Consider the following 27,489-nt stretch of genomic DNA (forward strand, 5'->3'; position numbering starts at 1 on the left):
GTGGATTGATTGAAGGGCTATTATCATTCTGCACCCAGGATGCCTCTGTGTTTTCATGCTGTTCATGAWCTTTTAAAGAAAACTCATTGCCTTTTCTGAGCAACCTCCTCTCCCTACATCACCACTATATTTTTCACTTCTTTGTTTTCTTCTGAATAAATAAAACAAGAAACACAGCAGGCAGCCCCCACTAAAAACAAGAAATATGGTTATATAATACAAGTTTCATCCTATTTAATCTGATTTCTTTAATAAGACTCCTTCAAGAAGAGGCAAGCTTTTGTGTGTGTGTGTGTGTGTGTGTGTATATATATGTATGTATATGTATATATATTCCTTTTAACTGTGTTGTGAACTATTATCTCTATCTGGTAACTTTGGCCTCGTTTTGTGTCCTGTGAAGTCTGTCCCTGTCCTTTGTGTGCACCTCCTGCCTCCCTGCTGTATTGCTGGAGTAATTGCTGGAGGTGGGCACTTACCACCGTTGATAGTCTTGGGTAAACTGCATGCTGCATTTCTGGTTCATGTTCCTCCCCATCTGTATTCAGGTAACATCATATAATAACTAGGCCGTGGAAGACGTGCCCTTTTCTGAGTTGGCCAGCCAAGCAAGATGCCCACTCCAGAGTGGGCTGGGAGTCTAAGGTGCGGGCCTGCCTCTGCAGAAAGGTGGAACATCCCTGCTGGGTGTGGCTGTATCACTGGTGCATACTGGAAAGCTTAAACCTTTGGAGTGCAGGCTTGTTAGGCCAAGTGAGACATGTTTCCTGCTAGGTTTTTAAGCTAACCTCAGACTTGCCTCCTGTGAAGTGGCTACAAGTCATCACGCTCTCAGTCCGATGGCACCAAAACAGGAGATGCCTTATGGGTTCAGCGTAGCCTCTAGCTCCTTCTCCAGAAGGGCCGGGTGTCCCATGAGTTGTGTTACATTTTCCAGCCYTGCATGTCTATGCCTGTGGTATATCCAAGATGTTGCTTGATAGCTATATGGGAACAACTGACACAGCTMTATATAAATACAATTATCTCTTTAGTTCTGTGTCATAGAGGAATAGCAGCAGTTTCCTGACCAGCTCAAGGCAGAAAATGGTTTTTCAAGTCACTGTTGCTGTTGAGATCTGAAAACCYGTGAGCAGGGTGATATTATTTACTGTGATGAGATTAGTGATAGGGAAAAAAAAAAGTTTGATCAGGCTGAGCTAGCATTTCTAATTACTAGACTTTATTGCAAATTGAGTTTTATAATATTAAAGAGGAAACACTGTGGGAGTGTTGCACTAGCAATGATTAACTAGAGGAACCTCGCTTACATCCTTCAGACTGGCACGCTGGCAGAGCACGAAGAAGCATATGGAGTGAGTATATTATATATGCAAGAACGCTAATAGGCAGCAGCATGACAGCACAGGCAGAACCACTCAGCAGAAGCGCAGTATTCAGGCTCAGATGATCCTGGTTGCCATTTTCAGTGGGCAGCAGGAAGACTGTTTCACATCATTGATTATATTCAACACAAACGATCTACTTATGCTCATMGCTAAGTTGAATGGAATTTGATCACATTTTTGTGCCAGGGTCAGGAGAAGCTGGCTTAAAGGGTATTTTACATATTGCTATAGTTCCCAATTTCATATCTCTTCTTTTTTTCCCTGCATATTCTACTCATTGTCAATACACTGCTTTTATGTATTCAAAACTGTGTGCCTCCTCATTAAGTTAAGATTGTATTCAGCTTGAGCAAGGGTGCCAGAACTTGCATTTTATTGGTTAAATTTTCAGAATAAACCTATTATGGTCTTTCTGGATGTACATTTACACACAATAATTGGTACAGATTTTGGGGAGGGGAGGGAGAGAGCTCCTCACGGTTAAAGAAATAAAGAAAAACCTCTGGTGCTCACTAAGACATCACTGGGAGTGAACGTTCCTGAGGAAGCAGTCTCAGATCAATGGAAAAGGAAACCAAGCGAAGATTAATTATTTGCTCAGCTTCTCAGTTAGCTGTAATTCAGGTTGAAAAGAGCTAAATTCTAAGCACAGTTTTTGTCATAATGGAATATTCACACTAGGAATCAAAGGATAATTGATGCATAAATTCACAATTGTGTCCTTTTTCCTAGGCTTTCCGTGCACCTTATCCTGTTGCCTCAATAACACGTCTTTGGTGCCCATGACTTTCACCCTTCGCATCCCTGGGGATGGCCCTGGAGAGCCCAGTGTTACCAGCTTTGTTCAGATCTCAGATGACACCAGGCCATCCTGGAGAAGGGGAGTTCAAGGTCGTGTCAAGCCAACAGAATTTACCATAACGCCCTGCAGGGGAACTGTCCGCTCCCAGGGACTCCTGGACATCCAGGTATGGACAAAGTCCAGCTGTACGATTCAGCAGGTGGAGCTGAAGTTTCATTGATTTGAGAGGGCTTTAGCACTGCTAAGTTTAAGCATAATGGAAATAAGATGTATGTAATAATGTTAGGCTTTTGTTAACTRGGTCATTGGGACGTTTCTGAAGGAGTAGTTTGGTTTCCAAAATCATAAGCTAAAGATCATGTGTAGTATGGTCAAATACAGAAGCCATTCATGTATTTTGAGAGCTTCTGAGAGCAATTTCTTTGGTTTAAAGTGGGCAGAGGAAGAAAGAGGACAGAAGGTGGCTGCTGAAAATGGAGATGTCATTGTTTAAAGTAAGAGTCATCTTTTCTTCCCAGCCTTGTTTTTGCTCTCCTGTTGAGCAGAGAAAGTCAAATTCACTGCAGTGATCTCTAATGGGGACAATAAAATCTGTGGCAGCCATGGACTGCCTAGCATCTGCTGGGCCACATTTTGCCCTCGGCTTCCCATTGTAAAGCTGAAATCATTYAGTTAATGTCAACAGATTTCCTTTGGATCTGTGCTGTTGTAGTTGAAAGCAAAAATTGGTCTCTTAATCTTAAAACAATGCTGAATACAAGGAGAAAAGCTTTAGTCTATTCKTGCTTTAATTTGGTTTACGTGCGCCCTGGTAACTGCTAGATATATTTAACAATTCAGATATTGTCAGAGGTTTTGGTTACTCTCTGAGACCCTTTACTACATACAGACCAGCAGAAGTTAGGGCAAAATCTGCCCTTTCCTGGTTGTGGGATGAGGACCAGAGAGCCAGGGCTTGAGCAGTCCTGCAGGCAGGGCAGCTCAGAGCGGGGTCAGTGTTGTGTTGTGCASCATGCTCTTGTTCTCCTCCATGCTGTAACATCTCAGGCTGTAGAATTTGCCAGGGAGGYCCTGGGGCTGGTTGCCCTGGTCCAGCAGAGCATGACGCTGGGGACAGGCAGACCCTGGGCAGGGGTTGTTGCAGCTGATGGACCATGAGGCTGAAATTGGCACTGCTGGCAATGGAGTGGCTCCCKGCAGATGTTCCCGCTATGAAAGCCCTTGTGTAACACAGCTAGGTTTGGTCTGCTGCATTTCAGCTCTGTTGTTTGTCAACATTAAAAAAAAAAAAAAAAAAAAAGGCGGGGGGTGGGGAGAATGAGTATAAATATGTTTGCTTGGGACCAACTTTTCCATCTGAGACCTCTGAGTGGTCTCTGATCTTCAGGAAGCTTTAAGGTATTATTCAGCTGTGAACTCATCCCCAAATGGATTGAAGCAGCGCACTTACTTTTTTAGTGAACAGCAGATAAAAGCTATCAAAGGAACCCAGCAGCCGGGAGCATCACCCTTGCTGTGTGGGAGGCTCTGACAAGACAGTGCGTTGGGCTAACCAGCAAAGGGACTTGCCCACCCGTGTCATSCCAAAATGACTGGGCACAGAGACTAGCGGATAACGCTCTCTGAGATGGAGTCTAGGCTTTGCTCAGCAGAAACCTGTGGTGCCAGCGTGGCTCCTGCTATCTCAGGAGGCTACGAGCATCCGTGCCCCAATAGCAAGGCTAATGGCAAGAGCCATGTCCTTGACAAATTCCCAAAGCCCATCTGTGTTTTGTTTCATGTTGTGCAATTAATCCAAGCTGCATTTCTTAACTTGTTTTCAGCCATGTGGGTTGATAAAAGCTGGATCACTTCACTGAAGAGAATTCCCTAGGGGACACCCATGTCACTTCCTGGTCCTTTACCCCTTTGGTCCCAAAATGCTTCATTAATAGTCCGTAATGAAGTGTTTTGTAGACCAGTAAGCTCCCCAGCTCCTTGGAGGAATTTTACGTAGCATGGGCCTGTGGAGCTTCCCTCAGCTCCACAGCTCCCACACCACACAYGTCCTCGTCCACCCAGGGCTCCCAAAGTGCTACGGTCTATCTGACGCGTGGAGGATGGCTTTGGGGAGTGACAAAGTAGCTSACGCTCTTCTCTTCTGCCAGGTCACCCTGTGCTCCAATACTGTGAAAAAATATGAGCTGGCCCTGGTGGTGGATGTGGACGGTGTTGGCAAGGAGGTGTTGGCACTCCTCCTCACAGCAAGGTACTGACACTTCTCTTGCAGCTCTTCTTCCTTCATCGTGCCTCCGCCGCCAGCGTGCTGCCTTGCACACAGTCTGCTGGGTTCAGCTCCGAGCGGGAAGAGCAATTTAATGAGATTGTTCTGCCTGGTTGGATGCTAGTGTTAAATCGGATATGAGAACAACAGCACTTCTGAAAGTGGCACGTGTCGAAAAGCACCTGTGCTCAACATACAGGAATGGCCCCGAGTTTTTTGAAGGGAGCAGTAATTGTGTTCATTATTGGCCTGTTTTTCTGTGCCTGAGGTATAACAGCTTTGCTGTACAATTAGCCAAAGAGCCACCTCCCCTTGCGAGTGTTGGACTTGTGCTGGATTGTGACCAAGATGCAACATTCATCCTCGTTTGGGATACAGCTGGCAGCCTGCTGAGAGATGAGGTTTGGTTCGGTTAATGAAGGCACATGCAAATGGGAAAGAGGCCTCTGGCAGAACTGATGAAGGAAAAATAAAAGCAAGGTCTTACTGAAGGGAAAAATTTTTGCCTCATTATGAGAGATGAACTCAGGTTTCTCTGCTTTCCTCCAGTTCTTTTGACCGTTAATGTTCTCAGACTTAAGCTCAAAGTTGTTCTTACTGCAGCCAGATGAAAGAGAAAATCGGTCCTGTTGGCTGCAGTAGGTGTCAGTTTAATTACAAGAGGGATGCAGTTAGCCCTATATATTTAATTATTTGTGAGGGCTTAATAGCCAGAGGGATGCTATTTTCATAAGATTTCATTGTCTTACAATGTGCTGCCTGCTCATGGCAACGGAGTCAGGCTGGTTTGGGGTTTTCTGTGAGGTTGTATGTCAGGAAAAGTCACCGCTGTGCTTTGGCGGTCTTTCACGGTTGCAGAGGGGTTCAGCGATTCCGCTACCTCTCCCAGGCAGAGTCGTGTGGTCAGCGCCTGTGCTTCAGCTTTGAAAAATGAAATAAATAAGGGCAGATAGGAACAGATAAGTGCATAAACTCATGGGGTTGAAAGAGCAGGGTGGCTGTAGAAACCAGGAACAGACCATCACTGACTGCGTAAAGCAGGTGCTGGGTTGTGCCCTCCACTGCTGTGACAAAYGTCTGAATGTTCAGGCAAGCACCTGCTTCTAGGGAAGAAGAGAAGTTGCTTTTATTGAGATGCTGGAGTCTCGTGTCCCTTGAACCTCTCCCAGTGGGACGAGGGCCGTTGCCCTGCGAGAAAGCGTTCGCCCTGCTAGGATGACCAGGAGGATGCACTGCAGGGGCTCAGTGTGGAGGAAGCTGGTGGTATGAGCATCCTCCTAGGGATGAGGGGTCTRTAAGACTGCTCCAGACACTGGCAAGCTCTGGGAGGTTGCTGATTTAAAARGTGAATAAAAAGTAGTTAAAGATGATTTATTGCTATAGGGATATTAAATGTCCATTTGACAGTGACAAATGTGTTCTGCTCCATTTCACCCTATTTAGGGAATAAGCAAACTCTACGTTCTCCTCRTATCTCTAATGCTCTTTTGGTCATCGTTTTGTCTAGATGTGTAGTTCCTTCGCTGCAGGTGCTCAACCCCGTTGTGAAGTTTGGACGGTGCTTCCTAAAATTCCCGTATCGGCAAACGCTGACCCTGGTGAACGACAGCGATCTTCCGGGCTGCTACGGGGTTCTTCCGCAGGTTTGGCATTGCATCCACCTCCTTTTCTCATCCATTACCATGGGGTTTGCTGGGAGTAGGAACCTAGCAAATATAATAGACACTGAGGTGTTACACAAATCCTTGTTGCTAGAACAACCCCTCTATGTTAGGCCTGAGGAAGAAGTTTGTATTCCAGTCATTGGGGTGCTTTTGTGCGGGGGAATTCACAGGGTCACTAAAAGCTGTCGTAGGATCCCCCAGTGCAGGAGTAGCCAGTGATGGATACAGTAGTGTTTTTGGTGAAGCTTGACTCTCTGACAGAGGGAATTACCAGGGGAAAAAGGCAAAAGTTCCTAGAGGCCTCTGGGGGGAGCTGGCCTTTGGACACAGAGATAAAAGAGGACAGCGTGCAGCCTTTTGACAGCTGCTCTGCTTCGTTCATGAGGTGATAAGGGGTCTTGGAGAGAGCTTCAGTAGCCATATGAGTTACACMGGGGGCATCTGTCATTAACCTTTGCCAAGCTTTGCAGAGGGAAGTGAGCCTTCTCTTACCACAAGGGACAATGCATCCTGTTCCCGCGGGTGTTAAATGGCGTACAGGCTGCAGCTCCTGGGAGCCAGAGCACCTGAGGGTGCTGAAGGTGATCGCCGCTTGTCCCGCCACAGCCACCAAAAGCATGAAAAGGAGCAGTTCAAGCACCTTTAGCTGTGGGATAGGAGCTGTGTTTCCCCGCAGCTGGTTTTGGGCCATCCCTCAGGATGTCAAACGCTTAGAAGTTTTGCACCTAACTTTGTGTCTTTCTGTTTTCTCCTAGGAGTTCTTTAAAAAACTGTGTTGAATTGTCGTTGATGTAAATATCAAGGAGTTTAAAGCTTCCTCCAAGGTCATTCTAAAGCTGCATTTGGTTCCGTCCCTTACAGGAGCACAAGGATGCTGCTGCTGTGTGGTACTTCAGCCCGCTACCTTGTGGGATTATCCAGCCTCACAGCTCAGTGGAGATCCCATTTACACTGGAAGCCCAAGTGATGGGAGAGCAGGACACAGTTGCTCACATCGCAGTGTTTGGGAGTGAAGGATTCCCTTTGGTGAGTCCCAGAGGAAATGTGCCTTTTGTCTATGTGGCTGATTTTGGCAGGGCATAGTGTGTACTGGGTGGGTTGCTAATTTGAAGGATTCTKCCTGTGAAAACGACAGCTGAGATGATAATGGCTGATGTGATAGGACTGCAGATATTCCTGCCTGCTGCTTCAYTAGTGAGAGAAACTAGGTATTTCTTGGCCACATGCACTGCTTAATCAGTAATATGGTTTGGAAAGAGAGAGAGCATGGATGGGGCCAGATCCTGCCACATATCGAGGACTTCATTTGTACTTGATGCAAAGGAAGTGGCAGGAACTCTGCATCTCACCAGACTGGGTCTTCCAAGATGAGTTTACAAGAAGTTATGCAGGAAAGGTCAACTGGACCTTCTGTGTATCTTTTTTCCATAGTTGCATCCCAAAGGACCGTTCAGGGAAAAATGGTAAAGCCACAATGGCAAATTTTCCCAAGCAGCCAAAAAGTCAAAGGGACAAAGCACCAAACCCTGTATTTGATATTTTTGAAAAATCCACTCTGCCGTTTAACTGTGAAACTCATTGCACCAGAACCAGCAATAAGCAGGATGATTCCAGAAAGACTGTCAGATATGATGACTCGTGTGAATGAAGGAAGAAGGGATTCTTGGCATAAACAACAGCTAACATCTGGGGAGAAGGATATTTTCCTCTTAGATGTGTGGTGATCGAAGCACGTGACACTGCATGATCTCAGGGATAKGTGACACAGGATAATAGGTAGGCCCAGTCTGAAACCCAGAACCATCCCTGGATCTCATACTCTGCTGTGATATTAGATGAGTAGATGATCTCCAGAGGTCCCTTCCAACCTTACTGATTCTATGAGTAGCTGCTGCTGCTTCATTTAAAATTTCAGTTCAGGAGTGATGCAAGGACATACCTGAATCCTGAATTTAAGAAACACCTGCCCAAGTGGTGTTCTGAGCAAGACCAGATTTAAGCTTTTTTAAAAGTCAKGTCTGTCATGTCTGAGAAGTTTCCATCGTATTTCTCTGCTGAAAGCCACAACCAAAGACACGTGGGTCTCCACACAACCTGCATCCAGAGCACAGAGACTTTTATCTRCCCAACTTGATGGACAAGGCAAAGTGTCCTGGCTAAAGTCCCCTAAAAGATGTTGCTTGCATTCAGGCAAACACAACAACAGCAGTAACAACAAATCTAAGCAGGAGAAGGTTATGTTGTGTCTTGGTTTCATCTAGCTGAGCTCTAGAACAAGTTTAGTTAATTAAATTTTAATTTAAAATTATACCGACTTTTGAATTAGCTATATTAAAATGTCTTGTCATCTCTCTAAGCATGAAATAGGATGTCAGAGGATTGCCGGGAACCTTAAGCTTTACGTAACAGAGAGGAAGGCTGGCATTTTGAAAGCAGTCCAAAGGATTTAAACAGTCATTAAAATGAATGGAGAAGATGCTSCTAAATCCCCTGGACAGCCCTGAACATCTCAGCCTAGGTCTTTGTGACTCTGAATGTAAACCAGTCAACAGGAAGGCCAAGCAATGCAGGAAGGAGAATTTTGTAGTTAAGCCTGAAGTTTGACAAAACAGATGCTCATAAATGCAAGGCGCACTTCCCTTAAAAGGAGTGTTTCTCCCCTCTAGAATAACTCAGTTGTTTAATTTTTGTTTTGTTTGTTTTTTAACTGTGTTGTTGTTGTGAAGCTTTTACCCTTGGGTTAACAAATGGTAGCTTCAGCCTTCACCTTATCTTAACGATCTTTTTTTTTATTATTTGGAAATTAATATGTCAGTCTTTAGCCCTGAGGGAGAACATTTCAACTGGAGAATCCTAACAATCTCTGAAGAAATGAATAGCAGAAGACTGAACTCATATGTGTGCCYATTAAGTCAATCTTTAATGTGCAGCATTTATGCTCAGTTGTGTGTGCTTATAGAAACCCAGTGAGTGCTTATAGAAACCTTTCTGGGCATACAGAGAAGCATACACATGAACTTCTTTCTGTCAGGCTAGGTGCTGAATTTGCATGTTCAGTAGGATTGCTCTGCAGTTTGGGATGACTTCAGTAGTTTCTTGGTAGTTCCCTGGTCCAGAGCCTTCTGGGCTAGCAGAACAGCTAACTGTCCTATTATACATCTCGTACTGATGGTAAATTCTTGTCATATGGGTCAAATGGTATAAATTTGTCAGCCTCAGTAGAGTCACTGCAATATATTCCAATAAAACAAAAATATGGACTTGTTCTAGTTGACTTAGGTCATGCCTTCTGCTGTTGAGGTCAAGTTTTTATAGACTTTCAGAGTGAAATTATTTTTAACAGATCTTTTATCCAAGTTGTGTAGAGTCCCTTCATGGGTCTCTGCCCGGTACTTTGTTTGCAAGTGACTGCAGGCCAGCTTCAATTTACTGTTTGTAATCTGCATTAAGGAGCTGGAAAAACATGGCATGAGGTTTACTTGTGGCAAATCAGCCTACTGCATGCCCTAGGCAGTGGATTTTGCAGCTGGTTGCTGTCAAAATAGGTGGTCACTCAAAGCACAGATGACTGCCAGGGGACAGGTGCTCTTCATGCCCAAATGACCAAATGTGACATTACATACCCATCAACAAAGCCAGCAAGGCTGCTTTTGCGTGTGTTGCAACATTACTGACGGCAAACTTACCGTTTCCTTTTACTCCCTTTTCCTCTGTATCACATTGCCTGCAAATATTAAATGGAATTTCTCTTTTCCCTTTCAAGAAGATTGCAGAGGAAGGCTTTATTTTTTTTTTTTTAATGAACCTTTTCCTTGATGAGGATGTGTCATGTTATAATATGCACTGTAATTGAACTCGTATGTGCAGGACATCCTGCAGAGTTGTTCTGGGTGGGACGGCAGCTCAGCAGCGCTGGCTTGTTAGTTTACTCATCTCGGAGGGGTTCTGCCCTGCCTTTGCTCCTCTGGTTTTGCCGTCACTCAGAGGCAAAGCCAGCTGGTGAGGCACTGCTCTTTYGTCTAGCAACGCTTCTCCTCAACTCTCCCTTCCCAGGAAGAAGTTACTCTGGAGGTACCACCCTTAGTACATGATTTTTAGGCTCTTTTACTTGCAGTGATGTCCTACAGAGAGACTAGTGTTTACGGATGATGTTTCTTCTGGCTGAGTGGGGCTAGCAGTTCTGACAGCTGTCAATGCTATTTCCTTGAGTCAGACATCATTAAAGTGTTTACATCATGGAGGCTGGGGTTTCTTGTGGTTTAATCACACTCTGTGCTCTCCAGTGAAGCATACAGCAGTTTGTTGGTGTTAGGGGGGTTTGTACATTCAAATCCTGCTTGAGTGCTAGATATTTGGATCTGATGCAATCCATCCAGACTGAGTAAGTTCTCATTGTTTTTAATGATATGAGAAGGTGACTGAGCAAAGGGACCCACATTCCTCCTCTGGCTGAGTCCATTCCAGCACAGCAAGAATGAAACCTCAGGGCCTCAGGTTGTCAAAAGAGAAAAATATTGCTTGAAAGATGTAGTTAATAATTAAAGCTTCTTATTCATACAGCATCACAAATACACACAAGTACTCTTCAGAGTCAACTGACTTGCATGATCCCTACTCTGAAGAGCCTGCTTTGCTGCCGACTTGTGCTGGTTTTCACAGGTGTGGCTTTGTTGACTTTCACAGAGTTCCTCTCCAAGGGTAGCTGTGCAACAGCAGAAGCCAGAGGGGTAGTTCGGGGCAAGACTGAGCAGTAAAAGGTGTGGGAGCAGGCACAGGGTAGAGGAAGGAGAGGCRAAAGGGTGAATGCAAGTGTGAAGAAAGCGAGAAGCATGGGAAGCTGGWTTTGTTTATTCCTGATGGTGCTCTTCTGAGTTTGTGGCTTTCAGCTGAGATCATTCTAGATCCCAGGCTTTCTCCAGGTCTTCTGTATCAGTGTTAAACGCCAGAAGCTTCAAATAGCTGTGGCTATATTGAGTCTAACAGTCCCCTGAGAAYTATCTAATTTTTTTAACCTTCCTTTCTTTTTTGATCCTTTCTACCTGCTTCTGGGAGCAGAAGATCCATTTACTGAGCACTGGAGAAGGCCCAGTTGTCCACGTGTACCCAAGTAAGATAGATTTTGGCAATATCCAAGTTCTACAAGATGCGTCGCAGACACTCCACCTCTCCAATCAGACTCTAATCCCCGCATCATTCTGGGCACAGATGGTAAGTATATGTGGGGCTATTCTCAAACAAAATGCGACTGGTCTGTAGCAGCCTGTGACCTGATTTTGTATACAGCATTTCCATGTGATTATCTCAGAGAAAGCAAAATGCTCCCTTATAATGCAGCACAGTGAGTTCTGGTTCTGTGTGTGCAGTTTTAGCTGGGGATCCCCTGATAAAGAAGAGAATTTGCATAAATGTGTGARTAGATACAGTTCTGGATCATCTTTATCTGCTTTCCTTTTATTTTTTGTAAGGTATTTAGGTTTGTTAATTAAGTGTTTGGAGCTCTGAGAGCAAAAGAACCCTGTGGCAAGGGCGTGGGTTTCTGCACAGTTTCCCTGTTCTATCTGCATCTGATTTGCCCTTCACTCTTCAAACTCCTGTTAATGTATAAGTTARAGAATAGGATCTGTCCTTAAACTGCTTTTGATGAGGTGTGCTTCACCTCTGCTGGGGATCACACCAATTTTTACAGTCAAAAAAAAAAAAAAAAGCTTTTAAAGGTTGTATACCTAAGAGATGCAGATGCAGCTGGGACTGACTGAGACTGAGGTGCAGGTCTGTGGACTCTGTAGCAATGCAGAGCATCTCTGGAGACTAGCTGCAGAAAAGGGCAGTTTAATTCAGAGGCTGCATCGCCTGACGAGCTGCCTCGTAGCAGAAACGTGGGGTTGCTCATGGGGCACCAGGAGCAGGGCAGACTCAGCTGGGACAGGGTTGTTGGCTGTGGCCAGGGTGGGCTTCCCGCTGCCCCTGCCCCTTGCACGCTGTTTACTCGGTGCCTGGGGGCAGGTGGCTGCAKGAACTGGTGCTCCTTCTGCTATCTCCCTGCAGCAGAGGCTGTTTTTCCGTGTCACTTTTTCAATGTGAACCCAGAGCATTTGAGGCCGTGCTTTTCAGGCCTTTGCTGCCGTTCTAACCATGGAAACCGGGGGCCTGTGWTGAGAACCCAAGCTGCATCCTTGGCCCTTCTTCAGTAGAAGTCATCCCAGCTACCTGCTGGARAAGCTGGAGGGGAGATTTGGGGGGCCTGGAGACAAGGAGTTTGGAGGAAGGTCGTGCTYGTCTGTGCTAGATGGACTGAACCTCGGTGGCTGGTTAATCCTGAGCCACCAGTGCGGACACGGGCTTGGAGAAAGCATCGGGCAGTGTGAGATCACGGGCTCAGCCTCCGAAGCACAGGTGAAGAGGGGCTGAATTTCCCTGTCCCTCTTGCTTATTTTCCAGCTATCTCCCTCCGATTTCTGTGCACAGGTGGATAAATGTAACATCCCAGGGTAATTTGCTCCAACTCCAGCACCAAATTCTGTTTTCCATCTCTGCAGAGAGAAGGCCACCCAGCGTGGGCTCCATGGGGGTTTATGTTTTTGTGGGTGATGCTTTGATACAGCTTGTAACCATGACTGACGCACAGAGCTGGGTRTGGGTCCTGCTGTCCCAGTGTAATACCTGCCTTCCCGCCCCAGGGGCAGCTTGCAATTTATGCTGGTGGGGCTTGCAGAGCGCTCGCATCTACCTCTCTGTCGCCTCTGCACCCTAATTTATGAGACTGGGTGATAAATCCTACTCTCATTCACTGCAGTTTTGGCAAATACTGCGGCACGTCAATAAATAGAACAATAAAACAAAGTAGTTCAGGGATGGTCCCTTTCCGCACACTAAAGATGAGCTCTGTTGATACGTAGTCCCCCTGCTTGGGCTCTGTGACACCCCAGCAATGATCATTTACCCCCCCCCCCAAGGTCAGCATCTCAGCTTCTCAGGACRGCTCAGTCCAGGGGCTCATATCAGGGAGATGCTCAGCAAAGCAGGTCCTGGGAACCTGCCTGATCAGGGGGTCTTCAAGCAGGGACTCTTCAAATCGTGATATTCAGCCTGTCTGACGGGAGCGGCGATGCTCTATGCAAGATGTCATCAAGTTACTCTTACCCTCTGCGGCTGCCTACTTGGCTGCTTTGCTGCCTCAGTTGGAGTTCTGCCATTTGCTAAAAGCAAGTGCTGCTGCCTTAGGCAGCCTGGCAATTTATTGACAGGAAGAGRAGAGGATTAAATAGCTTTGGAGCTAAAATTTCAGGTGCTTTTGGGTGCTCGGGTGAACCTTACATGTCCACAAGGAGCAGAAGTGGCTAGAGTTGTTATAGCCTAGCTGGTGGGTGACTTTAGCGTCCTTCATTCACTTGTGCTTCTACACAAGTCTTGTGTTCCCTGAGATGCCAAAGCTGCTGCTTGGGTTTTTTGTTTGGAGATTGCTGAGCAGCGAACTGTGATTTCCTTGTCTCCCATTTGATGGCTAATCTTGAAACTTAGTATATTTGTAGTTAGGCTTATAGATCACAGTCGCACTTGAAAGAAAGAGGTATTGACTGAAATTTTCACGAGAGCATTGGATCAGTAATGTTATAATGCACTGACTGGCAGCTCAACAAACTGAATGAGATTAGATTAAGGGGTGACAACAGGGCGAGTAAAAGGTAGGTGGTCTGGTTCAAAACTGAAAAGGAAAATGGTGTAACGTGGATGGCTGTGTCCCCACCTGCGCTGGGTGAATTGCTGGGAGCAGCACTGAGCATCTCCGTGTCAGAATGGTGTGCAGATCTCCTGCACAGTGGTGTCCCTTGGTGGGTGGACAGCTTTCATAAGCTCGTGTGTCCTGGACAAGAAAAGAGGCAACTCAGACTGAAATTAAAAAAAATTCTTCAAAGCTGTGCGCTGAGATCAGGCAACTCTGGCCTTCTAGGGAGAGAGGTAGTTGTGGGCCTTTCTCCAAAGTGGATGCTGGCTGCGAAAAGCTAACAGCGGTGCAAGAACTGTCGTGGATCTGAGGTCTCATGAGCGTTGCCCTCTTGCTGAGGCCTGGAAGAGCATGGGAGAAATTTGAAGAATTTCAGTTAGAGGCTTAGTGTGGGATGCTGCATCAGCTGGCTGGCAGGCAGGTCCTCTGTGTGCCAAAATAATAGTTTGAAAACATGAGAGCATAAAACTCCTTAAGTTGGTTTTTTGCACGTGTGTGTGCGTGCACATACCCATAAGACACACTGCATTGGTACACTGGCATGCAGGAAACTGAATTCTGAGGTGCACTTCTTGGAAATGATTGCACAGATCAGTTTTCTCCTTCTACCCTCTCTACCTCTTGCTATACTACTATTAATTGAATTAATTCTTCTGAGCACASACTTGCTGCTTTCCCTGAAGCACCCAGAGTGAAGAGAAGGTGGCACTGGGCTGAGGTTAACCCTGCAATCCCAAAGAAGTGACCTTAAAGCTTTTTGCAAGTGAGCTGGAGCTCCTGATTTATSCACAAGACGAGAGTCCTTTTGTGCTTCCCGTTCCCATGCATGTTGGAGGCAGAGCTGCTGGGGCTGTTTACTGTGCTTCAAACAGCTCGCTACCAGGAGAGCAGGGCTCTTGCTGGCAGATGCAGAGAGAGAATTTTGCAAACTGCCTGTATTTTGCAGTTGCCCCTTGACTCCTTAGAAATGTTGACACTGTCGACAAATAAAGAAAAGGAACCTGAGTAAAAAGGTAGGAGACGGGAGGGAAAGAGTGGTACAAGGCAGGGAAGTGGTGCAGCCTGCACGGATGACGTGGGAAGCCGGACAAACCCAAGAAACCGAGCTTCCTCCTGCAGGATGAATCCCAGCTGAGAAGCTGCTTAGAGCCAGGCTAGCGTTGCCCTTGGGTGCGACGCTCAGCTCCGTGGCTCCCTCTGACCAGCCAGGACGCCAGGCTCAAATGGCACCGGTCACATTGAGCAAAACTTGGATTGCACTGAACAGTTTGGGTTTTTYCCTGAGTAAAATCTGTGTTTGTTTTGGAAATACTGTCAATTTAGCGGAGGGTTGGCTAAGAGGAGATGCTGCCAGCACTACAGCAAACACACGATTAGGTAGAGTTACAGGCAGGTGAGAAATAGCCCAGACAAAGTAAGAACACGTGTTAAACGTAGAGATATGGGAGAAGTGACTGGCCTGAGATGAGAAGCCTGCCCAGCACAGAGCAACTGTAGCTGCTCCATCCTGATGCTGTCTGCACCGGGCCCCTCTGTATCCTGCCCGGACCGCTTTGGTGCTGAGTCCTGTGTGCCTGGCAGGGCTGCTCTGCAACCTGGAGGAGTGAGCAGAGCCCGAATCCTGGTAGAGGAGCGTTTATAATCCTGCAGTTCAGGACATTAGAGATGTCGACTGGCTTGTGCTCCTTGTTTYGGCAGGTGGTCAGCTCAGCATCGATGGCGCGGGGAGACTGACCATGGGATGGTTTCCCTCTGTCCTCTGTGGTGCTGCTCATAGCAGCTCCTGGCTGACTTAGCACATAGCAATTGAGCATTCAAAGGAAGGCTGGGGTGACAAATTGTGAGGCATAAGACACAACAGGAAGGCTAAACTGGTGCAATTTTCAGGCAATAAATTCAGCTTCTGCTACCCTGGCTTCTCAAGGCAATGGGAACAGCCACGAGGCTTTTCTCTGTGTTTGAAGTGGAGCACAGGGCATCATACTCTAGTTTTCTATTTGCTTATTGCTTCCTGCCTGCCAGGATATCTGCAGGATGTCTGTGCTCCGTGGGACCAGTGTGTCAACCCATTCTCATCTGTCAAATCCTGTACCTGTCTGATGATGAGCTTATCAGCTGCCAGACAGTCTGGCCTTTGGATCCAGCAAAGGGGGAGGATTATCTTTTTCTTTTTTTGTTGCTTTTTTGTTTTTTTCCCCCTTTGGATAAAAATGCTGGAGGAATAGGTCAGCATGAAGGAGCTGTTGCAGCTTTGCTGGGGGAATGATGTGACCTACTGAATAAGGTGGCTGTTCCTCCTCCTTTCTGCCCCTGTCATCTTCTTTTCCTGCTTTCTTAAGTGTCTGATGATTTTGCTGTATTGACAAGTGCAAAACAGTTGTATTGATTAATGGAAGTSTTAGCTCTCGTTGCAAGAAGGCAGAGATGTGTTAGAAGAGAGTCTCTTTGATAATTTCCTGCTCGTCTTTTGTGTCTCTGTCTTCTCRGGGATCTTCTAGACAGTTATTAAACAAGACATCTCTTGGCATCATGGAAGGTGCTTGTACATCATGCCTGTGTGATCAGAAAAGACCAGCCTAGGATGTAATTCGTTTATCAGTGGAAGCTTTCTTCTCCCTATGTAACCACCATGCTGGGTCTATTTTGAGCCACTGTGGGATGGCAAACGCTGGCTTTGTGGTGCCTTATAATTGGGGAGGAGAAAGAAAACATTTCTTGGGATTTCCTCTCCTAATGATGGTGTTTTGCCTCCTAATTTGGGGTCCTGTCTCCTTTGACCTGATCTTCAACATTCCTCATCCAGGGCACTGCCCTAGGGCAGCTTAAGTTTCCGTAGAGCCAGGGATGCCCCAGCTTGCTGCCCCAGGGCTCATCCAAAGGGGGTTTCACACTCCCCGCATGGCAGGAGCTGCCCTTCYGACCACGTGTCTTGACCTGGCCACTTGAGGACATTCCAGAGCTCAGACCTAGCTGTGCTTTGAAGCCATCTGATGAGCAGGTTGAGCTAGAAGCAACCTCTGAGGGAGACACGTCCTTCTGGAGAGAGAGTCGATGGCAAGGAGACCCCCTTCCATGCTCCCAGGGACAAACTGCCTGGAGATCCAGCTGGAGTTGATGTTGCAGGAGAGACTGAGTTTTGCTCATTTAAAGAGGTGGGGGGAGTGGTGGGAAGGCCGTAACTAGTTAGCTTTTAACTGGGGTTTTACTGGAGCAAAATCACTGTTTTTTTTTTTTTCAGAGCAGCATGTAAAGGCTTCTGGTRGAATTCAGAGCAAGCAAGGACAGGACGTACAGTTCCTAGTCACATACTTGCTTCTTCCCTCATTAGTGTAGCAGTTGTTTCATTTACTAATTCAGTGCTTATTATCTCAAGGCTTTCCCATGATTCCCTCTATTAAAGAAATGGCCATATGGATAGACAGCAAAACACAGAAATAAACTGAAAAACAGCGCAGCTAAACGGATGCTGTTTCAGTGATTCTGCTGTGTGTTTTGGTTGTCGAAGATTTTGTTATCATCTGGGCGAACTGTGCAGGCTGCGGGGAGGGAGGGCTTTGAAGAGTCTCCGCATTGCTGTCAGCTCTCTCCAACTGCTATCGCTGAAGTTAGAGCAGACTTGAATCGGCAATGGGGTTGTTTGTAAATGTACTGTAAATTACCCTCCCCCCACCCCCAAGTATCTGAATAATTAGCCAGCTCGTCAGAGTTTGTTCTTAATGCAACGCGGGCAGACGRGGCCCTGCCCTTCAAACGTTTGCAGTCAAAGATATCTGCAGTGCTGTTTGGAAATGAGTGTTAAATAGGCTTTCCAGGGTATGGGCAGYGGTGGCCTGAGCCCTGAAGTTTGTGGTCTCTTACAAGGTGGGCAGAGGTTTGGAAGATGAGATCGTAGGCTTAACTCTTTCCAGAGCTGTCACAGCAGAGCCTCATGATGCAGGATGCTCTGAAAAACTCACCATTAGATTAGCTCTCTTGTCCAGCTTTTAAAGACTGTATTCTGCTAGTAAGGCAGTACCGATTTCTCCCTGTAGGTACAGAGAGTACCTGTCTCCTGGCAATCGATTGTGCCAAAACCTGCTGAGGAAGGTGGAAGKCTCTATCCTTCCCAGGTATGTGTAGCATGGGCTTAGGGCCAAAGACTTGTAGCTTTTTGAAGGGAGAGCAGAGATTTGGAGGAGGAAACATTGTAAAAGGTGCAGAAAACCTGGCCCGAGGGAAAAGTTTTTATTGCATGAGATAGCAGGTATCTCATTAGATGAATTCAAGCCCTTTCAAAAATGCTGTAATGCTTCCAGTAATGGAAGAGATTGTTATTCTGCTCACCCAAGGAAGCTAGTGACTGTCTGTCAGGCTTTCTTACACCCRTTGGCCACTATCAACCAAAATAAAGGGTTGAAGTCTTAAAAATAACTATGTCCTTACAAGTGAGTGTGACTCACATGAGTGCTTTTCACAAAGGAAGAGTTTGGTTATTAAATGCTCTGCTTGGCAGCAGCCAGCTGAACTGGACTTGCTGGCTAACCGGAACGTGCACGGCACCAGCAGAGCCACGGCACGTGTCTCTCCTGCCCAGTGGGGAGGGCAGGCAGGATCTGGAAGGGCAAGCTACGGGCAGAGGACACAGATGGAGTCAAGCTTCACTAGCTCTGTTGCTCACAGAGCAGTTTGCTATTAGCTGTACTAAGAACAAGAAATTTGCCTCTGTTGTCAGCGACAGTAGTTCCATGTGTTAATTTTGATTTTACTAGCTTTAGATGCTTTGCCTTTGTAACATGTCCTCTTGATCGTGCACCAAAGCAGAAGCTAAGCTAAAGCAGTCTGTCTGCCTTTCCTGTGCTGTTCTTTGCAGGCGGAGTGGAAGCCAAGGTAGCAAATCCTCAGAAACCGCTGGAGGTAGAGCTCTGTGCTGAGGGTTTCTCCCCATGCATTTGATGTGAAGGTGCTGCTGCTGAGGTGGCAGCAGGAGGATAGTTGTCTATGAGAACAGCTAACCAGCCTTATGTCCTGATCCACAGCCTTCTGCTTGGCCTCTTAGTGCAGTTGGGTGATCTTTTGGCTTTGGCAGTTCCAGATTGTGCATGGAAATGAAGAGCCAAGGATGCAGCATCCCAAAGTCTGGGCTGTGTTTGAAGCAGCTGGTGTGGTGGAATACTAGATAGGGAACCAGACTGGATTTGGTGAAGCTCCACTGTCTCTGTCCAGACCACGAGGCTGGAGTGCTCTGTGCTGTGCCACACAATCCTTTTCTCCTGACTGCCCAGAGCAGGGGATGGCTTGGACCTTGCCGTAGTTGCTCCTGCCTGTCCATGTGGTTTTCTTCAAAGGGGAACGAAGGCGTGAGGGGCTGTTGCATGCCCAGCTCACCTTCCAGTCAGGAATCAAAGAGCGACCAGGACTTTGGCCTAACAGAGCCCTCAAGCAAACACAGCCTATGATTCTGATGTTTTCTGGGACAATAGGGAATTCACTTCCATCTTCTACCTACATTCACCTGCTTCCAGTGAGCAGAATACATTGCGTCTTCATGGAGGTGGAGAGGCTTTCCTGCAGCATAACTGTAAGGAGCTATGGAAGTGGAAGGTGCCCTGTGCTACAGATCTAACATGATATGATGGTTTCTTCTGCCATTTTTCCTTTGGTGGACTTGAGAAGATCCATTTGAGTAAGCAGTACCTGTTCTGCAGTGTCATTTCTGGCTCAGGTCTTTGTCATTCCAGGGCAGATAGCTACAAGCCACCACCTTATTGCTAAGGCAGTTCTAAAATTTTGGAGACAAACTCCTGAATTTGATTTTTTTTGAATGGAGCAAGCCATTTCCTTTTTGCACTAGATATCTCCCATTTTAGAAAGATGATAATTACATGTATGTAGGAATACTTTCAACAGCACCTCGTTTGTTACCTAGACTATGGGGAGTTTCTGGAGACACTGTTTCAGAGTTATTCTCCTTATGTACCTGAAGCCAGGAAACAAAACCGCTGAGGTTTTCTTGGCAGTTCCCCCACCTGCCTGAGGTTCTCTTTGGCCCTGATAAAACATCAGCCTCGTCAGCTGACTGGTCTTAAAGAATGGCTAGTGGAAGGAATGGTCTTGCAGGACTACTCTGGAGCTACCCAYCCATTCAATGTGCTTGTGTTTCTTTAGCAGATACTGTTATCCACATGGTTGGAATTCTTGGCTCTGCCTCTGGGGCCCTGAGAGGCTCCCAGCGTCTCCCCTTGGGATTGCAAAAACTGAGTCAAAGCTCTGTGTGCAGCTGGTGTAGGATGGGAATTTATTCCCTCTGCATTTGCAGCCTTTGCAAGGAATGATGGGTTGGCTCGACACAGTGTGAATGCTCTGTCACTAGACGTATGGCTTGGTAAGAAAAACAGCTGTGTTTTGACTATTGAGTTGTTCTTTCTCTTTTGCTTGTGCAAGGCTAGAATGACCAGATGCTTTTAATTAACTAGCTTTAAGCAGCTCCAGGAGAAGCGAGTATGGTGGCTCCCCAGTCATTCCTTAAGGGCTGCCATCCATCTCAGAGATCCATGCTGGTGTTCATTATAACCAGATTTTGGCAGCTTTTATTCACAATAGAAGTCTGTCCTGGGAGAAGCTAATGATATCTGTGCTGAGTTTCTTGATTAAATGATTTATCCCAACCATTGACTAGCACTCAGTGGCTCTGATGCCCAGTAAAGCAAGCTCCTACAGAGACAAAAATAGCCACTATCTTTGTCTATTCTGTGCATACAGCTATTGCGTCATTTCACAGAGCGTTCAGGGATAAGTAGCAGGAATGTTATCTAAAGTCGGATATTACTGAGTCTCCTAAGTGGTGGTTTTTCATAGACCAATCGCCTCCATGTCCTTTACACAGGGAAGAGGCTTTTTTCAGTCCTCTCTCCAGCTAGAGGATCCAAGGTATGGCAGAGCTCCCAGTGTTACAGCAGAGCCCAGGTTCTTGGGCCAGTACCAGTACGGAGCCAGCCGCCTTGCCCGGTGAGCAGCTGAGCACCGTCAGTGTGGCATTCCCCCGCGCGCAGTCATGTGCAGGTAATTTGCCATTCTCTGCACACGCTTAGCGTCAATCCCGTGCAAGAGTCATCCTTACAGCGGGTACGTGGTGATTCGGGCCACTTTTCTTTGTGAGCAGTTGAAGCCTCACCTGGAGGGATATCGGGAGTCCAGCAATGAAACCCACTGGGTCCCCAGGTAGTCAGGTCGTGACAGTCCCCTGACCAAGTGATGGTGGCTTTCATTCAACCTCTACAGTCCACACAGCAGGAAAAAGAGGTGGTGACCTCCTCCAGCTCCAGATTTCCTGTCTCTGGGACACAGCCTGGACCAGGGTTAGCAGAGCTGACCTGGAAACCTGGGTATATCTGGCCTGGCAGAACCTCTTGGTCCTGGCAGGTTTCTATTCAGCGATACATTATGCTGTCCCTTGGACCCACACCAAATGTTAACTAAAGGAATGAGGACAGCATGCAAATCTTACTCCTCCAGAGTCAACTGTTGGCCCACTAGGGCAAAATAGGTCAGCACTGGATAACACTAGGGAATTCAAACTCTGGCTCCACCTAGACAGTCTATCATTATTCCTCTGTGATAGTTTCTTGGGTGCAATTTACYGCCCGGCTCATTGCCAGGCTTTGATAAATTAGCTTTGTCAGATAGCAGACTTGCAGACTCACCTCCGGAGCAAAGCTATCAGGTCTCCTTTTCAAGCTAGCTACCCTGTGTCAGCATGAATCAGAGGAAAAGTTGTACATTAATGTCAGTGAAAATCTTAACACCTGCTGGCTTGGTATGAATGTGCTCTCTGGAGAGTCTTTGGCTGATTGCAGCCCAGTGGATTTCTCTAGCCTAGCGATCAGCTCCACAAGGAAAGCAGGAAAAATGGAAGAGGGTTGGTGAGATGATGTGTGGTTAGGTCACTTCTTCTCTTTTCTACCTGTTTGTGGTTGTGTGTGTCACTGCTTGGTTGTCACCTTTAGGATGAGAGTACATTTGATGGTGATTTTTTGATGRAGTTTCAGGAGGTCCAGTATGGTAATGTAGTTTCTCTGGGTGAGCAGGTGAAGTGGGGCTGCAGCTCTGCTGATGAGTTTTGCTCTGTTTGCCATCTTCAGATCTAGCTACGTGCTCTTGGTGTTCAGACTGCTTTTTGAGCATGACTTCTCCCTACCCAAGGCCAAGAAATGTCATGGGTGCAGAAAACAAAATGGTGACGGGWCAGACCTCAAAGGGAATTTAAGAATAGTCCGTGAGGACCAGAAGAATGGAGAATACGTTGCCGCTGATAATGTATGTGAAAGGTAGAGGAGTAAAAAAGGCCATTTAGCTTGTACCTAGCCTACTTTTCATGGAGAAGCAAGGCTTTTTGAAGAGATTCTCTTCTTATAGCTCTCAAGGAGGAAAAAAAAATGGAGCTGATAGAGTTTAATCATTTTGCCAGTGTAGTGTACCTGGAATAATTTTGATGCCTTTGGCATGTTCAGTCCAGGACCCATATGGGCAGACCTGGCCCATTGCTGTGCGGGGCACAGTCAGCCCTGGGGAAGGAGTTAGCACAGTGGGGACCCCGAATGTGCAGTACGTTATCGCTTCTCTGGCCTCCAGCTAGTCTTACCTTAGTCGTTAGCAGGGGTCAGTTGAGGGGTTATTCAGAATGCTTTCCCTGACTTTGAAGTGCTGTTTTGCTTCCTGATGCTCTTCTGCCTTGGGCTGGCTGGCATCCCGTTGGAGCTCTGCGCCACCAGCCTGGCGGATGGCAGCTCAGGCTATTTTCACTTGAATCGAGCAGCTGCTTGGATCGTGTCAGGCCTCCTAGCACATCCTCGCTTTTCATTAGAAAGAAAGAAAAGCAAAAATATTCTCTTTTACAATACTCTGGTGTTTTGGGTGTGCTTAGGGGCGAGAGGTTAGTGCCTGGCTTCCAGAATGCACAGTCCTGAACGAGGGTACCTGTACCACCAACACCGTGGCAGCTGCTGCAAAGCAGTATGTGGCCCAGCCCGATGCTGCCAATCACAGCAGTGGTACTCTTGGACGTGGYTTGTGGTCCTCCTCCTTCCATGTTATCCACTCCAGAAATGCTAAATCTGTAAGCAAACAGTAACTGAGATTTAATGYGTCAGCTGCTGAGAGTTGTGTGAACTTGACATCCTGTTGTGCAGGAGCTGCAGGGTGTTGGTGCTACGGGAGACTTTGCAGGCATCTTTCCCTTTGAAAGTGTCAGTCTGCAGTTGACAGACTGGAATGACCAGCCCGTTCATTTTTGCTCACGTGAGGTCTGCAGATACTTATGGAGGAAACCATGGTCTTCAGGGGTTCCTCTGCCTTCCACCTGTAACGCCTTTAGAACTGGCCAGGGACCATTGTATGCATTTCTCTTGCATGCTGTGAGCTTACTCCTTGTGAATCTGGCTTTAGGTGAGCTGGGGTCCGATACCCTTATTGCCTCRTCTGTAGAGGAAAGCCCATAGGAAACCAGTGGAAGGTAACATTTGGGAAGCCCAGGCCATGCCCATAAGTCTCATGTCTTGTGTTCGGTTTTCTTTCTACTTACAACAGGGCAGTAAAGAAAGAAATGTTTATAGCTGAACTCTCCAAAGCCTAGGGCACTGGGGCACCAGTGGCTGATGATTAGCAGGAACTGGGTGCTTCAGTCCTTCAGGCACTGTTGAGAAACACTGCCTATCTCTTGAGAAAGAAGGCTTTGGAKTTGGGATTTTGATCAGCTGGCTTTGCAGAGTTATTCTTCAGGCTCACAGCAGTACCCCACCGCCATGTGGTCGCTGCGGTGGGATTTGAACGGTCCCAACTTCCTCTGTCCTCAGGCCTTTATGCAAACTCGGCCATTGCCACTAAGGCAGGAGAAGCAAAGCAGGCTCCCTTGGTGCGTACTCTAAAAGAGAGACTGGAGGGGGAATAACCCTCTCCTGAGGATGAGCATCCCTCAGGTTGGGCAAAACTAGGTTAATGAAGTGAGCCTGCTAAAGAGGGGGTAAAATATAGTGTACAGAAGATTCCAGAGAGTTACTGTTTCTAGACACCGCTGCCGCGGCTTGGATTTGGCAATACTAATCTTTTATGCTTTTTATCTTCCTATCTTTCAGTCCTTCCTCTGTGGTTCCCTTTATAAGTTAGTATTTTGATTGTGTTACAGGCTGGCAAAAACTCACGCTGGAGGATTGAACCCAGTGAAGGAGTGGTTCCCCCCGAGACGGAGGTGTCTGTGAGTCTCATAGCCAACTTGGACGATACAGAGAAATTCAACGACAAGGTGAACTTGTGCATAGAGCACAACAGCACCTGCGAGATCCCAGTCCAGGCTGTTGGCATTGGCACCACGATTGTCACTGACAAACCCTTTGCTCCAGAGCTCAACCTGGGACCTCACTTCAGGTAGGACATCTCGCCTCTCCCAYGTGCTTAGCAAGGAGAAGTTTTGCTGTAGTCCTTCAGGCTAGTTCTCCTACAGTACAGAAGGCTCTGGCTCCATTTCACTGAAACAGAAGCCACAGGAATTCCTTTAGAAACGTTTTATGGCCATTTCAGAGTCATCAAACACTCACCCTCCAAAGCTACCAAAATGGAAACCAGTTGCTAAATTGTCACCAATTTGCCCTTGGTTATAATATGTTTATTTCCTCACTTTATCAAATAAGAATTTGGAGCAAAACAGCAGGTTCAGGAAGCGTCTGGCTGCAAAATGCAATGTTACAAATACAAAYATATTTCCTTTTGCAATAATGTTGCTTGCTTTTTCACTCACCATGGAGCATCATTTCACAACAGTGGAAAACCTGGCGGTAGCTTGTTAGCAACTCCTCGACTAGATTAATGATGCTGCTTTCTTTCCCCTCTGCCCAGGAGTCCTGGAGGAGTAACCAAATTTGTGTTTGCCCTGTTTCATCCCTCAGTTCACTTGTCTTTCCTGGCTCCCCTGCTGGGCTTCTCTTTATTAGACCTRGTCACTCTTTCCTCATTTCTGCTCCCTGGTTTCCTCCTCATTTCCTCCATCAAAGCTGCACTGGCCCAGGGGTCAGGTTGGTAGGAGAAATGCTCTCCGCTTGGCATGGGCAGGGGAGTGAGGCTGCAAAACCAGCTTCAAAAGAGGGAGGAATTGATTCTTTTATACAAAGAAACTTGGCTCGGGCTGTTGGGCAGGATAAATCGAGAGTCTTAATTGAAAGAGCTTAGCTCTGAGGAGAGGGTTCAGTGATCGAAGCACGTGTCCAAAACCAGGGATCTCTTTATAAACAGGGGAAAAAAATAGGCCTTTCCAAAGTGCTATTCACCTGGCATGTCTAGGWGAGAAGAATCACCTTCTGGAAGTGCCTGTTCCTTTTGCCTGACTATAAAGAAAGTCTACAGCGCTTGGATATCTAACTTTTGGACATTAAGTTAGACCAGCTGAATGCTACCTTGAGTGTTTAGGATAGATTTTGGGGCTTTAAATGTGCACCTGCAAACCATCCATCCTAAGCTGGGACCCTGCAGGTAGGTTTGTTCTTGTCCAGCGTGTTTCGGGTCCTGCGTGCACCTACAAATTGGCTGCGTGACRGACAAGACCGTGTCAACGTGATTCGTATTATCAGCTTCAGCCCTGCTTTCGCCCTCTAGCCCGCAGACTCGTCTCTGATTTCAGCTGCCACCGCTGTTAGCTGCAGAGCCATGGCCAGATGAGCTGGAATAGGACCCAGGCAGTTAAGTTAGGATTTTAAAGAGCTAGAAATTATGCACCTACCTAGAGCTTCTTGAAGTTTTGATCTATTGCTGTCCCTGAGATAAAATGTTTCATACTGACCCCGTGCACATCAAACGTTGGTAGCATTTTGTTTCAGACCGGCTTGTTCTGTGCTGTCACTTGTGTGTTGGCATTTAGCTGCTTATGGCGGATACACATTCTATAAGCTGCGCACTTTGTACCTGTTAAAAAAGAGAGAGGAAAAAAAATTTTAAAAAGACAGTAATTGTTCCAGGAACAATTCCTTTGCTGATCACACTTAGATTTATAGAGGGCAAAATAATTGCTCCTGACTAGCCTGCAGTTAGCGTTTCTTTGTATAAAAGAATCAATTTCCATTGAATGTTCTTTTTGTTTCATATCTAGCTGGTTATTCATCTCCCGGTGTCGCTCTGTCGCCTCAGTAGCTCGGCCCCGGCGCCACGTTCTCCCTTGCGGAAGCTGCCATCGAGTCTGGCGGTGCTCCCGGTGCCCTGATCTTCCTGAGGGTCCAAACCGGCTGCGCTTGCGCAGGCTGGGGAGCTGCCGGGGGCTGCCGCTGAAGGGAAGGGAACTGGAGCCCAGCGCGACGCCGCGGTGGTTCCCCCCCCCCTCCCCGTCCCACCGTCGTCTCGGGAACCGCTCGAGCTTTGCCGTSAAAGGGAGCAGCTGGGATCGGTCCTCCCTCCCTCTCCGGCAGTGCTGCGAGGGACGGGGGAAGCCGGGGGCCAGCTTGCCCCCCGCTCTTGACCGTTGCGCAAAGGGCGGTCGAGGCCCTCGGCCTGGCGATGCCTTGCRGTTAAAAATCGCGGCTCAGGTGGTCTCTCTTCACGGCCTCGCTGGCAGAGATTTCCTCTTTTCCCTTCAGGCCACAGAGCTTTATTTGAAGGCTTACTCTAGCTAGAGAGCGAGCAGGCAGAGCTGGAGCACAGAACATCTCTTCTAGCTTTGCCCTTTGGTCAGCAGCTCCTAAAGGGAAGGTGAAATGGCAGCAGGCTACTTCTTCCTTCCACTTACAGCCAGTAGGGATGAGCTTAGCGGCTGGTGCAGGAAGCGCTGCAGGGTGCACCGTGGAAAGATGCTCGGAGTCCGAAGCACCAAAGGGCAGCGGTGCTCTGTCCCCCAGGGTTGCCCGAGGCCCGGAGGTGTCGCTCTTCATGAAACTTTTCTTTACAGTATGCGAAGAAACCAGCTGCTGGATGTTCACAAACTTAGGGACAGCAAAGGTGGGCTTTTGGTATGCTATAGTTTGTTTTTTTTTCTTTTCTTTTTCTTTTTTTTCCCCCTTTATTTGTGCTAGTCCTGTTTCTTCTAAGTCAGCCTTTTCAGAGTTAGTTCTCTTGCTGCGCGTGTGGACAGATAACTCCAYGGGAGCCGCAGAGCTGGCTGAACGCTGAGAATCTCGGGGTCCACAACATTCCCCATCTCTGCTTCTGTTCTAGTCAGGAACCCTGCTATTACCGCTTCAAGATAACGAACCGGGGACGTCGCACCCATCAGCTGTACTGGACAACAGAAGGCTTCGCCCCATTTCGCCAACGGGATCATCTCCCTGCTCTCACTAACGCTAAAGGCAAAAATTCTTCCCAGAGCCTCGGACCTGCATCGCCTATTTTTAAGCTTCGACCGCTAAGGATGGAGCTGACCCCGGGGAAGACTATGGACATGATGCTGGAAGGCTTCTCCAGGACTCCCAAGGTGAGGTTCTGCGCGAGAGACAAGCCTTTCCCATCAGATCRCTGCCGCTTGGGCTTCTTCAGTAGCCCCTTGACATTTGCCTGAGAAAATGAGCAATTGCTTTCAAGAACTGTTTTAATGCCACAAGTTACCATGGCAGCACCAGTTGCTTTTCTTGCTGGCCACTATCAGTTGCTAAGGCTTTTCTTGTTACTATAGCTACCATAAGCCCAACTTGTTAATACCAAAATAT

General features: G+C 47.1%; 1 protein-coding gene across 1 annotated transcript in view; it reads left to right on the top strand.

The window, feature by feature from the left end:
• Positions 1–27,489, top strand: part of HYDIN (HYDIN axonemal central pair apparatus protein) — a 164,642-nt gene that overhangs the window by 62,420 nt on the left and 74,733 nt on the right. Inside the window, exons 13-19 of the mRNA XM_085315270.1 lie at positions 2,121–2,356; positions 4,338–4,438; positions 5,961–6,096; positions 6,979–7,143; positions 11,173–11,325; positions 23,997–24,235; positions 27,002–27,257. Of these exons, the coding sequence (XP_085171396.1) occupies positions 2,121–2,356; positions 4,338–4,438; positions 5,961–6,096; positions 6,979–7,143; positions 11,173–11,325; positions 23,997–24,235; positions 27,002–27,257 (1,286 nt within the window). The remainder of the gene's footprint in view (positions 1–2,120; positions 2,357–4,337; positions 4,439–5,960; positions 6,097–6,978; positions 7,144–11,172; positions 11,326–23,996; positions 24,236–27,001; positions 27,258–27,489) is intronic.

Source organism: Rhea americana, unplaced genomic scaffold (assembly GCF_003343005.1).
Source record: "Rhea americana isolate MKP2758 unplaced genomic scaffold, rheAme1 scaffold_425, whole genome shotgun sequence".
NCBI classification, from domain to species: domain Eukaryota; kingdom Metazoa; phylum Chordata; class Aves; order Rheiformes; family Rheidae; genus Rhea; species Rhea americana.